The sequence below is a fragment of the Oncorhynchus masou genome, chromosome 28 (assembly GCF_036934945.1).
Source record: "Oncorhynchus masou masou isolate Uvic2021 chromosome 28, UVic_Omas_1.1, whole genome shotgun sequence".
Lineage (NCBI taxonomy): Eukaryota > Metazoa > Chordata > Actinopteri > Salmoniformes > Salmonidae > Oncorhynchus > Oncorhynchus masou.
In genome coordinates, this window is record NC_088239.1 from 24,484,052 (window position 1) to 24,498,926 (window position 14,875).

Consider the following 14,875-nt stretch of genomic DNA (forward strand, 5'->3'; position numbering starts at 1 on the left):
ACTTTGGGGTTTTGCTGTCTGATAGCTTGTAGTGGGCAAGTTTCTTCCGCTCAGCTAAACCAGCGTAGATGTAGTAGAATATGTGGAAGTTCTTCTCACCTCTGTAGGGACAGTCACAGGACAGGTATATGTCTTCACATATGAATATGTTTGATGATTGAAACACAAAGACTATTAATCCCATCCATGTCTGTCTGCTGTGGTTGCCTAAGATTACCAGAAGCCTATTTACAATCTCATAAAAAGCCAAAGACATAGTAAGATGTACTCTGAAAACACATAATTGGCAAGCAACCAAGCTAATCGAGACTGCTGTGTGATAGACTGTCATCAGTTTTAAGGCTATTTGTCATGCAATACTTATCACATCCGATTATAGGCTTCATGATGGTTGCATTTAAACCCCTCATTTTAATATAATTTTATCCCCCCCCCCCCTTTGGCACCAAAGACAATATAACCCCATGGGGGAAGTGACACTTTCAATCTAGGCAGTAGGTACATAGTTAACTGACAGACAACATTACTCTGAGTGCACCGATCCTTCACCCTCAGTCTGAATTTATTTACCATGAGCAAAAAGTCACCCTTTGAAGCCCCAATGAGGAGACGTCGACAGCTAGAATCTTTGATCAAACAGGAAATAAGCTATCCACTCTCACTCTACCCTCTGCATTCCCTGGTCATGGCATATTACAACAGGAGCAATAAGCTGCAGTGGAAAGGCACTTCCACAAGCTTCAGAGGGACAGAGGAAAAAATATTCCAGTTATCCCTTGCCCTTCTTGACCAGAGGCTGCTAAAAAATTATAGAAGTAATGACCTTTGAGCCAAATACAGTGGGGCAAAAAAGTATTTAGTCAGCCACCAATTGTGCAAGTTCTCCCACTTAAAAAGATGAGAGAAGCCTGTAATTTTCATCATAGGTACACTTCAACTATGACAGACAAAATGAGATTTTTGTTCTCCAGAAAATCACATTGTAGGATTTTTTATGAATTTATTTGCAAATTATGGTGGAAAATAAGTATTTGGTCACCTACAAACAAGCACGATTTCTGGCTCTCACAGACCTGTAACTTCTTCTTTAAGAGGCTCCTCTATCCTCCACTCGTTACCTGTATTAATGGCACCTGTTTGAACTTGTTATCAGTATAAAAGACACCTGTGCACAACCTCAAACAGTCACACTCCAAACTACACTATGGCCAAGACCAAAGAGCTGTCAAAGGACACCAGAAACAAAATTGTAGACCTGCACCAGGCTGGGAAGACTGAATCTGCAATAGGTAAGCAGCTTGGTTTGAAGAAATCAACTGTGGGAGCAATTATTAGGAAATGGAAGACATACAAGACCACTGATAAACTCCCTTGATCTGGGGTTCCACGCAAGATCTCACCCCGTGGGGTCAAAATGATCACAAGAACGGTGAGCAAAAATTCCAGAACCACACGGGGGGACCTAGTGAATGACCTGCAGAGAGCTGGGACCAAAGTAACAAAGCCTACCATCAGTAACACACTACGCCGCCAGGGACTCAAATCCTGCAGTGCCAGACGTGTCCCCCTGCTTAAGCCAGTACATGTCCAGGCCCATCTGAAGTTTGCTAGAGAGCATTTGGATGATCCAGAAGAAGATTGGGAGAATGTCATATGGTCAGATGAAACCAAAATATAACTTTTTGGTAAAAACTAAATTTGTCGTGTTTGGAGGACAAAGAATGCTGAGTTGCATCCAAAGAACACCATACCTACTGTGAAGCATGGGGGTGGAAACATCATGCTTTGGGGCTGTTTTTCTGCAAAGGGACCAGGACGACTGATCCGTGTAAAGGAAAGAATGAATGGGGCCATGTATTGTGAGATTTTGAGTGAAAACCTCCTTCCATCAGCAAGGGCATTGAAGATGAAACGTGGCTGGGTCTTTCAGCATGACAATGATCCCAAACACACCGCCCGGGCAACGAAGGAGTGGCTTCGTAAGAAGCATTTCAAGGTCCTGGAGTGGCCTAGCCAGTCTCCAGATCTCAACCCCATAGAACATCTTTGGAGGGAGTTGAAAGTCTGTGTTGCCCAGCAACAGCCCCAAAACATCACTGCTCTAGAGGAGATCTGCATGGAGGAATGGGCCAAAATACCAGCAACAGTGTGTGAAAACCTTGTGAAGACTTACAGAAAACGTTTGACCTCTGTCATTGCCAACAAAGGGTATATAACAAAGTATTGAGATAAACTTTTGTTATTGACCAAATACTTATTTTCCACCATAACTTGCAAATAAATTCATTAAAAATCCTACAATGTGATTTTCTGGATTGTTTTCTTATCATTTTGTCTGTCATAGTTGAATTCAACCTATGATGAAAATTACAGGCCTCTCTCATCTTTTTAAGTGGGAGAACAATTGCACAATTGGTGGCTGACTAAATACTTTTTTGCCCCACTGTAGATGGACCCACACATTAATTGGCCATTGGCCACAATCGTAATGTTGTTGTCGTGTGAAAGTCACAAGAATGCCTTATACGTATTACATGAAGGCTATGTGCCAGTCACATGAGGGCCATATGAATGCCTCAGTGAGCTGTCTGAGGGGTCTTACATGGCCTGATGGACGACGCGGGATTTCTCCAGGAGGTATTCTGAGATTTGCGCTCCGACAACGGTCCCCCCGCAGGTAAACTTCATCTCCAGGTATTTCCCGAAGCGGCTGGAGTTGTCGTTGATGGCGGTGCATGCGTTCCCAAATGCCTCCACCAAGTTATTGACCAATAGGATCTTCTCTTGGAGTGATCGATTATTGGCCTGCAAAGATGTGGACGATCAGCATAAAAACGTATCATTTTAAGCGATGAGTAACAATGAAAGCATGATCTGCAATGGTGCACTGTAACAGGCAGAGTATCATGTTTGCAGTCACAAGTGAACATGAAGTGCCGTAATTACATTCTATGTCATTCTTACGACCGTATCTCACCTTTCCAAGCACCGTGAGCTGCTCGACCAATAGATGGGCGCTCTCTGTCTTTCCTGCGCCACTCTCTCCACTGATTACAATGCACTGCACAGAAACAACCAATCCACAGTTACTATGGTATTCTGGTCTACTGACATGTTGCTATGCTTGTACAGCACATAGTGGAACGTACTGAATCATTCATACATTACAGTTGACACGGACTTGTGTACCTGGTCTGCGTTGTATGACACCATGGACTGGTAGGCTATGTCAGCGACAGCAAAGATGTGTGGCGGGTTCGCGGTGCGTTTCGCTCCTATGTACATCTTTGTGTACTGTGCCAGGAAAAGGATAAGGCACATGTAAGGGGATTTCATTTGAATTTGATACCAACAAGTAAGTTAGCTACACTATATGCAGCTAAAATGGGCTGACTCAAATACAACAACCTTCTAGCTACCTTCCAGTATAGCAAAAAGACAAAGAGATTAAAGACGTGCTCTGGAACTTTGGAGCGTAATATGTATATATATATATTTTTAAACCTCCCTCTTTGAGCTGGATGTGTCATTGTGTAGTTCATACATGCCTAATCTATGAGCATAATTACGATCTTACATCAATTAGCCACAAAATCCCTAGTTTGAAAGCGACTGTTTTCTGGAAGATATGCCATTTTCTTTCGATTTTCCCACACATGGGCCAGTCCCCTAGCAACTCGAGTTCAACCAATGAGCTTCAGCCCCTCGCCAATTGAGGGACAACTAGCAAGAGGCACATCATAAACACACAGCAGAGCGAGAGAGCCATTTACTTTATGTTCATATTCCTTTTATTCATTCTAATTGTTGTTGCATTGTTGAGAAGGAACCCGCAAGTAAGCATTTCGTTGGACGGTGTATACCCCACATATGACTAATAAAACTTGAAACTTGAGAGCGATGACGTGGTGCCACTTTTGGCTCGTGAGTGCTACTTTCAGAACTATTTTCAGAACGACTGGCTAGAAAGTACACAAAAGTACCGGAGAATCTCTTCAAGCAATTTTCAAAAATGTAATGACTAGTTATGACTAGTTTAATTATGTGCAACATGCCACAATGGACAATATAACTTCAAAATAGTATCATGGCATTTTGTCTTGAAGGGTTCAATTACAAAAACATCAGCAGTTCAGTAAGACGAGCACCATTTTTACAGAACAGCATAAACTCTAAAAAGAGAGCCAGTGAAGAAACCGTGTGATAAATGGAAAAGTGTGACCAGTGAAGAGAGAGAGAGAAAGAGAGAGAGAGAGAAACAGAGAGAGATTGAGAGAGTAAGAGGCAACGGGAGCGTGGAAGGGAAAGAGGAAATGGGGCACTGGGGCCCTAATGAGATACGGTCGGGTACATTCAGTAGTGTCTGTTTGGCCACATTAACACACACGCTCGCAGGAATACACACAGACAGACAAACACAAATCGCACACACAAATACACACACCTGTGGGCTATACAGCTCCATCTTGTGAAATGGGTTAACTGCAATGAGGATGTCTCCAACGTAGGTATAGATCTGGTCCTTGGCATAGCGCCTCTGAAGCTGCTCTGTGACTGAATTCTGGGAAGAGATCAAACATGCGCACTCAATATTGCGACATTCAAAGGTAATAATTGATGTTTGAAGAGACGTTATCACAGTGTTTCAGTATCATTTGACGAGGGCCTCGGTGCAGAGCAATGATTGCCGAGGAAACATTGCAGTAAGATTAAACACTTATTAGGATTGCTTACAGTATGCTGGCAAATTGGCAATATATCTGTCAGCGTAAATAAGCCTTATGCAACGTAATAAATGTACACTGTCGTTGATCACATGAATATGAGAATCTGGACTCAGTTCCGTTCATCATCTCCACCTTGATTCCATTAGGCATTGTGCTTAGATCATGCATTCTGTTTCCACCCCCTCTCTCGGGCCAGACTAGGATATAAACAAAACCAGCCATCTAGAAGAATGGGCAAAAATATCCTGAGGCGACTGAGCAATTTGTATGTTTCAATATGTCAATGGAGCACTCAGCTTTGATAAATCACCCTAAATGTGTTTGGTACAAATATAGCTATTTTGCTTCTATATGAATTTAATACCGGTGTAGAGACTAGAGGGAAGTAATTCTGAGAGGAAACACTGTCCTAACTTAAACTGTGGGTGGTTATCAATAACCTACACTCATAGAAAAAAATGGTGCTATCTAGAACCTAAAAGGGCTCTTTGGCTGTGCCCATAGGATAACCATTTAGAGAAAAAATATGGGTTGAAGGTAGAACTCTTTTGGGTTCCAGGTAAATCCCTTTCCACAGAAACCCAAAAGGAACACAAAAGGGTTCTATCTGGATCCAAAAAAGGTTCTCCTATGGGGACAGTCGAAGAACCCTTTTGGGAACCTTTTTTTACAAGAGTGTAGGTCAGGTATGGCAGCTTTGATGGGGATGGAGGCAACAAAAAAATCTGAACTCATCATGAGGGGCTGCAGTGGCTCATGGGTCTGTGTACCCACAACCATACCCACACATGCAGTCAGAGCTAGCCCTAGCCCACTGGTGTCCCCCAGGGCTCTGTTCTAGGCCCTCTCCTATTCTCGCTATACACCAAGTCACTTGGCTCTGTCATAACCTCACATGGTCTCTCCTATCATTGCTATGCAGACGACACACAATTAATCTTCTCCTTTCTCCTTCTGATGACCAGGTGGCGAATCGCATCTCTGCATGTCTGGCAGACATATCAGTGTGGATGACGGATCACCACCTCAAGCTGAACCTCGGCAAAAGGGAGCTGCTCTTCCTCCCGGGGAAGGACTGCCCGTTCCATGATCTCGCCATCACGGTTGACAACTCCATTGTGTCCTCCTCCCAGAGCGCTAAGAACCTTGGCGTGATCCTGGACAACACCCTGTCGTTCTCAACTAACATCATGGCGGTGGCCCGTTCCTGTAAGTTCATGCTCTACAACATCCGCAGAGTACGACCCTGCCTCACACAGGAAGCGGCGCAGGTCCTAATCCAGGCACTTGTCATCTCCCGTCTGGATTACTGCAACTTGCTGTTGGCTGGGCTCCCTGCCTGTGCCATTAAACCGCTACAACTCATCCAGAACGCCGCAGCCCGTCTGGTGTTCAACCTTCCCAAGTTCTCTCACGTCACCCCGCTCCTCCGCTCTCTCCACTGGCTTCCAGTTGAAGCTCGCATCCGCTACAAGACCATGGTGCTTGCCTACGGAGCTGTGAGGGGAACGGCACCGCAGTACCTCCAGGCTCTGATCAGGCCCTACACCCAAACAAGGGCACTGCGTTCATCCACCTCTGGCCTGCTCGCCTCCCTACCACTGAGGAAGTACAGTTCCCGCTCAGCCCAGTCAAAACTGTTCGCTGCTCTGGCCCCCCAATGGTGGAGCAAACTCCCTCACGACGCCAGGACAGCGGAGTCAATCACCACCTTCCGGAGACACCTGAAACCCCACCTCTTCAAGGAATACCTAGGATAGGATAAAGTAATCCTTCTCACCCCCCTTAAATGATTTAGATGCACTATTGTAAAGTGGCTGTTCCACTGGATGTCAGAAGGTGAATTCACCAATTTGTAAGTCGCTCTGGATAAGAGCGTCTGCTAAATGACTTAAATGTAATGTAAATGTAAGCGGTAAAAAATAAAAGTTGCTTCCGTTTTGGGACATTTATCCGTGGGCCTACAAAATGGGAAGTCAGCCACCAGTTGCCCCTCCCTGACCTAGGTTATTAATACCAAGTGAGAATAAGCATAACCACCTTGACACTGATTAACACAAAGCCGATTCGATTGTATGTGAGGATCTGAAAGGATTGGCTAAATTTGAGCAATATGGCTAAGAATTCCACCTATCGGCTAAAGGGAAGCTATTACCGTGTTGATAATACATATCCGATATCTTCAGCCAATTGAATCTCTTACCTCATCAAGTACTTCCAGGGTGACAAGGTCATCCACTTCGTCGGGGGTGGGGCTTGATGACATAATTTGACCACCTTTCTTGGTGTGGATGCGTTCATGCCTACAACACAGGAAGCAATAAAGTCTAAAGCAACTAGTTGCATCTAAACAACTAACTTATAACAGCAACATAGCTGATAAGTGATTGCAGTAGATTCATCCAGCATTTAACAATGGCTTCACATTACATTCCTCTATAAAGTTATTTTCCCCTTGACTGCTTTTTCTCTTTTTACTCTCTATCTACTTAAATTAAACAAATCTCCCACATCCACACACTCCCACATAAAAATACTCCAGTTTACTATGGAATACTACAGAACTTAGCATAGAATTATGTAGTAAACTGTAGTATACTGTAGAATACTATTCTACACACTTTAGTATTCCTCCACTTTAGTATTCCTGTAGTACTTACTGTATCATTTTGTAGTCAGTCAAGTCAGTTAAGAACAAATTCTTATTTTCAATGACGTCCTATGAACAGTGGGTTAACTGCCTTGTTCAGGGGCAGAATGACACATTTTTACCTTGTCAGCTCGGGGATTGGATCTTGCAACCTTTCAGTTACTCGTTCAACCACTAAGCTACCTGCCACCCCTTGGCTGGTGTTTTTACAAACATTTTATAATCCTCGCTTGACCAGCAACACGTGCCAGTATTGTGGAAAAACTCAATAATTACATCCATTCCTAAAGCATCTAATCCCTCTGTGCTGAATGACTTGACATCCTTAGTAATGAAGTGCCTTTGAGAAAATTGTGAAAAGTCATGTGTTCTCAGCGCCACCCAGAAACTCCTCGACCCGTTTCAGTTTGCTTATCAGCCCAGCAGAGGAGTTGATGATGCCATTCTTATACTCCTCAACATGGTCTATAGACATCTAGAGGGTGCCAAATCCCATGTCAGGGTTTTGTTTGTTGACTTTTCATCTGCCTTCAACACAATCCAGCCTTACATTCTGGCACAGAGACTCATTCGGCACTTCCCCTTAGATTTGTGGCTGGTTTTGTGGCTGTTGGACTTCCTGAGCCGACGGTCACAGCGGGTCAAAATAGGTCCCCAAGTGTCAGACATACGCACCACCAACACAGGCTCTCCTTGTACACTAATAGTTGTACAGTTCCAATCCTGACAGACACCTCGTTAAGTTCGCTGATGACACTGCCTTGATCTGCCTGTTACATGATGACGAGGAACACCATGGCCAGGTCCTAAATGACTTTGTAGAGTGGTGTGACGAATCACACTTAGTCCTCAATACCAACAAGACCAAAGAGATGTGCATAGACTTCAGGAAGCGTACAACACCTACCTCTGCAACATCTATCAGAGGTCAGAACATAGAGATTGTAGAGAAATACAAATATCTGGGTGTCCTCTTGGACAATAAACTTCAGTGGAGTAAATGTACAGACCGGATCTACTAAAAGAGTCACAGAGACTGTACTTTCTCAAAAGGCTGGGATCTTTTAATGTTGACTGTACTATACTGACTCTGTTTTACAAATCTTTCATTGAGAGTATTTCAACTGCTTGTATTGTTTGTTGGTTTGACAATGCCACTGTCAGTCAGAGAAATATGCTGGTAAGGATTATCACCACAGCAAGTAAGGTACTTGGAGTCAAGCAGACAGGCCTGGATGAGATCTTTAAGGTCAGGGCCCTCTGCAAGGCTCACAAAATCATTTTAGACCCCAGCCACCCCCTGTACCCGGACTTTGAACTAGTCCCCTCTGGGTGCAGGTATAGTGCACCCCTCGGCAGCAAAAACAGAACTAGACAATCATTTGTGCCAGGTGTGATTTCCCCTCTTAAATAGCTCGGGCTAATGTTCCTATCCACCCAGTAAGGCCAGCAGGCTAGTCTCTTTTTATTGCTATGCAACTGTTAGGAAAATTGTATTGTCAATTTGTTTTGTAATTAAACGCCACTTTTACATGACAGTGCAACAACATTTCCCTATGGGGACAATAAAGTCAGTAAAGCTGTGACAATGTCATTTTTCACGCTATTTGATGGGTCATACATTGTTTGATTTGTTAAAACATGGGTGTAGGTTGCAAAAACTACAGTCAAAGTTAGACATGGAACAGAAGATGGAGAAACGAACAACACATCTACACTCAAAAGGGTCTAGCCTGACTAAAACACATCTGGAACACAAGGATGTCCCTGTCATCCTTTGGTGTCGACAACAATCATCTAGACACAGCACAATGACTTGATTTCAGCAAAGTGCTGAGTTGTGGGTAGGCTACAAACTACAGTCTACAGTTGGGGGTTTGATTAGACAAAATAAATGGGCAGGTAACTAGCTACCCCTACAACCCCTACCAGGGCATTCAAATCCCCTACCTGTCGTTACTGTCTGTGCTTCTGTCTGTCTTTCCATGATGGCTTAAATGACAGAAATAACATTACAGTTCATAAGCAGGATATGACATGGTTGCAGTGGTTAAACTTGATATCTTGGCTTCAGGGCCCCAACATTCAGTCACTGGTGAAACTTTGAGCCTGAAGGTGACCCAATATCCAGCTGATGTGCAATTTGGATTACTGTCTACATACAAGTAAAAATGAATGCCTATCTCCTCCAATGGCAGACAGTTGTGCAACCAGTAGGAACGTAATAGAATGTAATAGAACATAAAGTACTGTGTGTAGTAGGTGAAGCTTGGGTTTGAAAGTTAAGATGAAATAAATCCACTACATGTTCACATTGGATCACGGCATGGGTCCCTTTCGTAGATAACAAGTGACATGACTGTGTAATAACATGTAAAACATGCAAGGTTATATAAGAATAGGTTTACATGACCAACAGAGAGATGATATGAAATATATTATGACATTCATATGGAAGGAGTTTCTAGAATGTTCCATATGTTGTTTTTCTTCTTCTTTTATTTCACCTTTATTTAACCAGGTAGGCCAGTTGAGAACAAGTTCTCATTTACAACTGCATACCTGGCCAAGATAAAGCCCAGCATTGTGGACAAGAACAACAACACAGAGTTACACAAAAACAAATGTACAGTCAACAACACAATACAAATCAATGTATAGTGTGTGCAAATGTAGAAGAGTAGGGAGGTAAGGCAATAAATAGGCCATAGAGACCAAAAAATTACAATTTAGCATTAACACTGGAGTGATAGATGTGCAGATGATGATGTGCAAGTAGAGATACTGGGGTGCAAAAGAGAAAGAGGATAAATAACAATATGGGGATGAGGTAGTTGGGTGTGCTATTTACAGATTGGCTGTGTACAGGTACAGTGATCGGTAAGCTGCTCTGACAGCTGATGCTTAAAGTTATAGAGGGAGATGTAAGACTCCAGCTTCAGTGATTTTTGCAATTCGTTCCAGTAATTGGCAGCAGAGAACTGAAAAGAAAAGCGGCCAAAGGAAGTGTTGGCTTTGGGGTGACCAGTGAAATATACCTGCTGGAGCGTGTGCTACGGGTGGCTGTTGCTATGGTGACCAGTGAGCTGAGATAAGTCGGGGCTTTACCTAGCAAAGACTTATAGATGACCTGGAGCCAGTGGGTTTGGCAACTAATATGTACTGAGGGCCAGCCAACTAGAGCATACAGGTCACAGTGGTGGGTAGTATATGGGGCTTTAGTGACAAAAATGGATGGCACTGTGATAGACTACATCCAATTTGTTAGGCAGAGTGTTGGAGGCTATTTTGTAAATTACATCGTCGAAGTCAAAGATCAGTAGGAGAGTCAGTTTTGTGGGGGTATGTTTGGCAGCATGAGTGAAGGAGGCTTTGTTGCAAAATAGGAAGCCGATTCTAGATTTCATTTTGGATTGGAGATGCTTAATGTGAGTCTGGAAGGAGAGTTTACAGTCTAACCAGACACCTAGGTATTTGTGGTTGTCCACATATTCTAAGTCAGAACCGTCCAGAGTAGTGATGCTAGTCGGGCGGGTGGGTGCGGGCAACAATCAGTTGAAGAGCATGCATTTAGTTTTACTAGCATTTAAAAGCAGTTGGAGGCCACAGAAGGAGAGTTGTATGGCACTAAAGCTCGTTTGGAGGCTTGTTAACACAGTGTCCAATGAAGGGCCAGATATATACAGAATGGTGTCGTCTGCGTAGAGGTGGATCAGTGAATCACCAGCAGCAAGAGCGGCATCATTGATATATACAGAGAAAATAGTCGGTCCCCGAGAATTTAACCCTGTGGCACCCCCATAGAGACTGCCAGAGGTCCGAACAAGAGGCCCTCCAATTTTACACACTGAACTCTATCCGAGAAGTAGTTGGTGAACAAGGCGAGACTGTCATTTAATGCAAAGGTCAGTTGAATCCCGAATGCATAGTGCTATGTGGGACCTTTTTAGCTTTTATCTTTCTACCATTGGCTAACAGAGGTCATCTGCATCATGATGGTACCTTGTCTTCCCAGTGGTTCCTATCTGCTGGTTGAGGTCTATGAGTTCCATCAGCTGTTTCTGCAGGATCCTCTCTCGGCCTACAATCTGTCTGATGAACACATGCTGGAGCAGGTCTAGAACGTTAGGCCTCAGCTCAAAGTCCTTGATCAGACATCTGTGGGTGAGACAGTTGGACAGGGAGAATGTTACTTATGCTCTGGGCCTTGCAATCAGCAAGTGAACATTGTGATATTCTGATTCATGCTTCTATTTTAGAGGGTGAATGGTTGATGAAGAGCAAATCTGAAGAGGATAATAAACCAAGTATTTTGGCCTGTAAATGAGAGGGAATGTTTACACGTTTGTGCTCTGTAATTAGCAACGACACACACACACACACACACACACACACACACACACACACACACACACACACACACACACACACACACACACACACACACACACACACACACACACACACACACACACACACACACACACACACACACCCAGCTCCCATTATACTCACTTGCAGATGAAGTCGTTAAAGTGGTCCGACCACAGCTCCGGCTGGTACAGGGTAGGGGGAGGGTTTCTGTATGGGGGAAGTAATCAAAAGATAAGATAAAATGTGAATTACACAGACTGGGAGGAGAACAGAGTCTACGGCTGGGAGCAGGATGATGGAATGATCATCACACTGTGCTTCATTTCAGATACCAAGAGAAATCTCAACGTTAAGCCTGACACTCACATAGGGAAACTTTAAGGCCACTTGGATCTAAGCATTTTGGTGAAAAACACCAACAAATGATTTCGAAGCTAAACAACACCAGGTTGTACTTGCAGAATGCTGACATAAACTTGTCATGGGACCATCAAAATGTTGACAGGTGTTATGCCAATCGGAAATAACACAGTTATAAGACATTACACCCATTATGCAGACTTTCTCCTCCAATCTCAAAGTATCCATAATGAATACAAAAAAGTGGTCCTTTAACAAGCAAATACAGCCAGAGACTGTAGTTAGCCCCCCAACCCCGACAAGACAAGACCACACCCACTAAGGAACAATAACCCTAATTTGTATAATTCCCTGTCCTGTTTAAAGTGGTTCTTTAGGAGAGGGTGCTTGGCACAGGCTGTAAGAGTTGATATTGACTCACTAATGCATTGGGCCCTTTTCACGTCCGCACTGACAGCGATTCATTGCTGTAATGGGAGGGCATACATCTCCTGGTTATCACACTTAGTTCACACCCCATATAGACAGAGTGTGTGTCAGACATTTAAATGGACTCTGTTCTGCCAACGCTCCCACTATTAAAATGAATTCTTATCTGGAAGACAAACAGGTCTGGAGAAGCTGTGGGGAGGGGAGAGTCAACCATCTGCTATCTAGACCTGGATACTGGAGCTGAATGTGGAATCAAGGAGCTGAGAGGAAACAAGGACGCCTACTGTAGCGATATGCTGGTGAGAGACTAAAGGGTTTTGACCATTGTAAAAGGACGCAGCCATCAGTAATATTGAGTCAAGATAATAGCAGTGGTCAAACAAGCTCATCACATCTCATCAAATTCTCATGCAACTAATTCATCTGTGTGATTAGTACAACCTACTCAATGTGTTTAAAATGTGTAATTCCGGGAAGTATTTAGACCATTCCTATTCACTCCTGTATCTTTCTACTCCTTTATCAAGAACCGTTTTGATCTGATGAACCCTTTATGGAAGACAGCGGTTCTTTGTAAGGTACAGGGTTCCACCTAGAACCTTTGTCATCCTAAGAACCGTTTTTGGAAGAAAGGGCTCTTTGATGATTCTTTACTAGGCAAGAAGGACTATTTGGAAGGCAAGAATGGTTCTACATAGAAACATATATCATATTTCCCAGCATGCTCTTTTGCAGGGTGGTTTTCAAAATTGTTTGTTTAATGTCTGTGTTTTTGCATGTACACTGATGTATAGATACATTTTACGCTACACACAGAAAAATAGCATACATTATTCTAAACTAATCCAATCTGTTAGTGGTTGGACTTATTGCACCTGCTACTGAGATGGTTGTTCTAGATGGTTGTTCCAGTTAAGATGATTGATTGAGGTATTCTCAATATTCAATCTTCCCTACAAAATTCCACTTGTTCCACTAATTCCAAAACTAATTAAACATCACTTTGCAAGCCAGCATAATGTGACTCGCAGGCCTGATGTGGCCTGTAAACCAGGAGTTTCCTAACACCACTGTGTTAATAAAAAAAATATATATTTTTACCTTTATTTAACTAGGAAAGTGTTAGGGTATAATTAGGCTCTCAAGTAAAGACCTTATGATATATGTAATGTATTGTCATAAATAATTACATTTTAAAGTATAATAAGGCTGGTGGAACCATTCATAGAGGGTACTAGGAAGAAGATAAAAGGGTTTCTCGAGTAAACAATTGATAGAGAGTTCTAGGTATAACCATTTACAGGGGGTTCTATGAGTACCCTACATAGTGGGTTCAGGTAGAACCCTATGTAAAGGCTTTTACCTAGCATCAACAAGGGTTCCCCTATGAGGACAAACTTAAATGTTTTTTTTTACCCTTCCTTCACCTAAATTCATGTATTTTGGACATGTACTGTATGCTGGGACATATTTTGTGTGTGTATGCTTTCCTGGCTGTGTAGTGTGTATTTTAGACTTGACCTGGGGTCTGTTCCCGTCCCTTATCTGTCTGGGTGACTGCTAGGCAGTGCCAGGCCAGAGGGAGTGTTGGCAGAACTGCTCTCTCTGGGATCAAACCGGGATAATCCTGGACACAGGTTCCCGAGCCATAATCCAGTGGAGGAACAGCTTCCGGACATCTTGGGTGATGTCATCGGGGCTATTAAAAGGGGACAGCACTTCAAGCAAAAACACAGCGTGTGCCTCCGCTGGTCACTAGTGTGCGAGTAAGAGAATGAAATGAATCACTGTTGAACTCGAGACCCATTTGAATGCATTAGTGAAATGCATTTACAAACCTGCTCAATGTGTTTGATTACTTGTATACTAGTATGTCTGCTGGCATGACAGGACAGTGTTGATGTAGAGTGTTGGCAAAACAAAGGATAAGGGGATTTTGGCAACCAAAAATACAAAAGTCAGTGGCAATCATCCCACTGAATCTATTGAATTTTGTTCATTTAACATGGTTTCTCAATGGAGATCCTGGCCAGCATGGTGAAAGAGGAGTGTGAGGGAAGTGTGTGGAGAGAGCCTGCAGCTCTTGTAACAGCAGTCACAAAGATTCAGAGATAGCTGTGTGATGATGACTGCTCTGGAACAAAAACCCCCAAGCAAAGAGTACACTAACAACAGAGGGGAGAGCTGAGAGAATGTCCTTTGTGTGTGTGTGTGTGTGTGTGTGTGTGTGTGTTTAGACAGAGAGGGTCATAGCAAGAACGAGAGAGAGAAAGAGAAAGAGAGAAACACACAGAGAGAGAGACACACACAGAGAGAGAGAGAGAGAGAGAGA

At 43.2% G+C, this 14,875-nt stretch overlaps 1 protein-coding gene across 1 annotated transcript in view; it reads right to left on the reverse strand.

Annotated features, from left to right (window-relative positions):
- The window catches only part of myo3a (myosin IIIA), a 37,186-nt gene extending 24,555 nt beyond the window's left edge, over positions 1 to 12,631 (reverse strand). Inside the window, exons 1-9 of the mRNA XM_064941021.1 lie at positions 12,627 to 12,631; positions 11,893 to 11,958; positions 11,380 to 11,535; positions 6,931 to 7,030; positions 4,445 to 4,561; positions 3,190 to 3,294; positions 2,978 to 3,061; positions 2,603 to 2,805; positions 3 to 101 (exon numbers count right to left, since the gene is read on the reverse strand). Coding sequence (XP_064797093.1) covers positions 3 to 101; positions 2,603 to 2,805; positions 2,978 to 3,061; positions 3,190 to 3,294; positions 4,445 to 4,561; positions 6,931 to 7,030; positions 11,380 to 11,535; positions 11,893 to 11,958; positions 12,627 to 12,631 — 935 coding nt within the window. The remainder of the gene's footprint in view (positions 1 to 2; positions 102 to 2,602; positions 2,806 to 2,977; positions 3,062 to 3,189; positions 3,295 to 4,444; positions 4,562 to 6,930; positions 7,031 to 11,379; positions 11,536 to 11,892; positions 11,959 to 12,626) is intronic.
- Between the last annotated feature and the right edge of the window lie 2,244 nt (positions 12,632 to 14,875).